A 1865-nucleotide genomic window follows, 5' to 3' on the forward strand; every position below is an offset into this window, starting at 1 on the left:
GATCTCTTGACGTTGTGATCCACCCGCCTCGGCCTCCCAAAGTGCTGGGATTACAGGCGTGAGCCACCACGCCCAGCCTCTCTCTCTCTCTTTTTTTTTTTTTGAGATGGAATTTCACTCTTGTTGCCTAGGCCAGAGTGCAATGGCACGATCTCAGCTCACTGCAACCTCCACCTCCCAGGTTCAAGTGATTCTTCTGCCTCAGCCTCCCAAGTAGCTGGGATTACAGGCATGCATCACCACGCCCAGCTAATTTTGTATTTTCAGTAGAGATGGGCTTTCACCATGTTGGTCAGGCTGGTCTCAAACTCCTGACCTCAGGCAATCCACCCGCCTCGGCCTCCCAAAGTGCTGGGATTACAGGCGTGAGCCACCGCGCCCAGCCAATACCCACTTCTCTTAATGCTCCATGGGTTCCAAATTACGTTGTGCAGCATTCTGGTTCCTTTACATTCTGATCAGTCACTCTGCAATGACTCATCACAATTCTCACTTTACCATTGAGGAAACTGAGGCCCAGAAGAGGGGAGTGGCTTGCCCAAGGTCACACGGCAAGTTAGTGGTAGAGCTGGGACTAGAATCACATTTGAAATCACACGCTTTCCTCTCTTTCCACGGGAAGAGCGTCAGGGTCCCCAAGGCAAGGCCCTGCTCTGCTCTGTCCCAGCACCTGCACAAAGACGGTAAAGAAGATGACAGTGATGATGGCAGTGAGGAACAGGTCACACATAGGGAAGTGCTTCTTATCCAGGAGGTAGCCCAGAGAAAAGGCGATGGCCCCTCGCAGGCCCCCATAGGCGATGATGAACTGGTCCTTGGGGGTCAGCTTCACGATGCGGAACTTGTTGATAAACCAGGTCAGGCCCAGCACGCCTGCAGGGGAGGGCAGCGGGGGTAAGGGTCAGGTCCAGCTGTGCCCAGCCCCTCCTGGCGTCCGCACCAGTGATTTCTCTGCATATCCAGGAAGTCTCCACTACTAAGCCCACCCTGCTCACTCAATTCCTGGGTCCCTCAGCCCAGAGTGCCCTGAACTCCTCAATCCAAGAGCTGGCAGGATCCTGAAGGGGCTTGCCCAGCCTGGATGTGCTTCAGAGACATCAGGGGCCTCCAGTGGATGGAGGGTGGGGACAGGAAGACGGGGGGGAAAGATCAAACAAGATGGGTCACTTATGTGATGGGTATGTGGGGGTCATTATCCTATTCACTCTACTTTTCTAAGTACTTGAAATTTTCCATAATAAAGCATAAAAAATGTGGAGGGCTGGGCCCAACCTCCACCCACAGAACCAGAATCCCTGGAGGATGAGGCTCAGGAACAAATGGGATTTCAAAAGTGCACCAAGTCAATGCAAGGTCTGGCCAGGCTCGGAGACACAGACCTAACTCAGAGAGGAAGTGAGAGATCCAGGCATGGGGCAGCTGAGGCCCTGGGGTGAGGTGTGTTGGGCACACGTGAGTGGGACCCGTGCACCTGGGGTCCAGTCCCCATGTGTGCCCCAGCCTACTGCACAGGTTTGGAGGACTGCATGCGCCTCTGCACGTGCTCACATCACTTGTGCTTGAGACTGTGCAGAGAGCACTCAGCTCAGAGTCACAGACTTGGGTTCTGTGGGCCTCAGGCCCCTCCTCAGGACAACCACAGGCTCAGAGTCAGAGGGTCTCAGGGCCCCCTCACTCTCACACAGCATGACTGTCTGCAGAGACCACAGCCTGGCTCTGACATAGGCTGCTTCCTCCCTGCTCAAGGGCCCATCATGGAAAGGAGAAGCCTCTCCTGTCCAGCTGTGCTGGGAGCAGGTAGGAGCCAACCAGGGCGCTTCCATTACAAACTGCATCACACACACACACAGCCCCTCCACACACAC

General features: G+C 55.1%; 1 protein-coding gene across 1 annotated transcript in view; it reads right to left on the minus strand.

Annotated features, from left to right (window-relative positions):
• SLC9A1 (solute carrier family 9 member A1) overlaps positions 1 to 1865 on the minus strand; it is a 61701-nt gene that overhangs the window by 5967 nt on the left and 53869 nt on the right. Inside the window, exon 5 of the mRNA XM_017534827.1 lies at positions 671 to 873. Coding sequence (XP_017390316.1) covers positions 671 to 873 — 203 coding nt within the window. The remainder of the gene's footprint in view (positions 1 to 670; positions 874 to 1865) is intronic.

The sequence above is a fragment of the Cebus imitator genome, unplaced genomic scaffold (assembly GCF_001604975.1).
Source record: "Cebus imitator isolate Cc_AM_T3 unplaced genomic scaffold, Cebus_imitator-1.0 Scaffold87, whole genome shotgun sequence".
NCBI classification, from domain to species: domain Eukaryota; kingdom Metazoa; phylum Chordata; class Mammalia; order Primates; family Cebidae; genus Cebus; species Cebus imitator.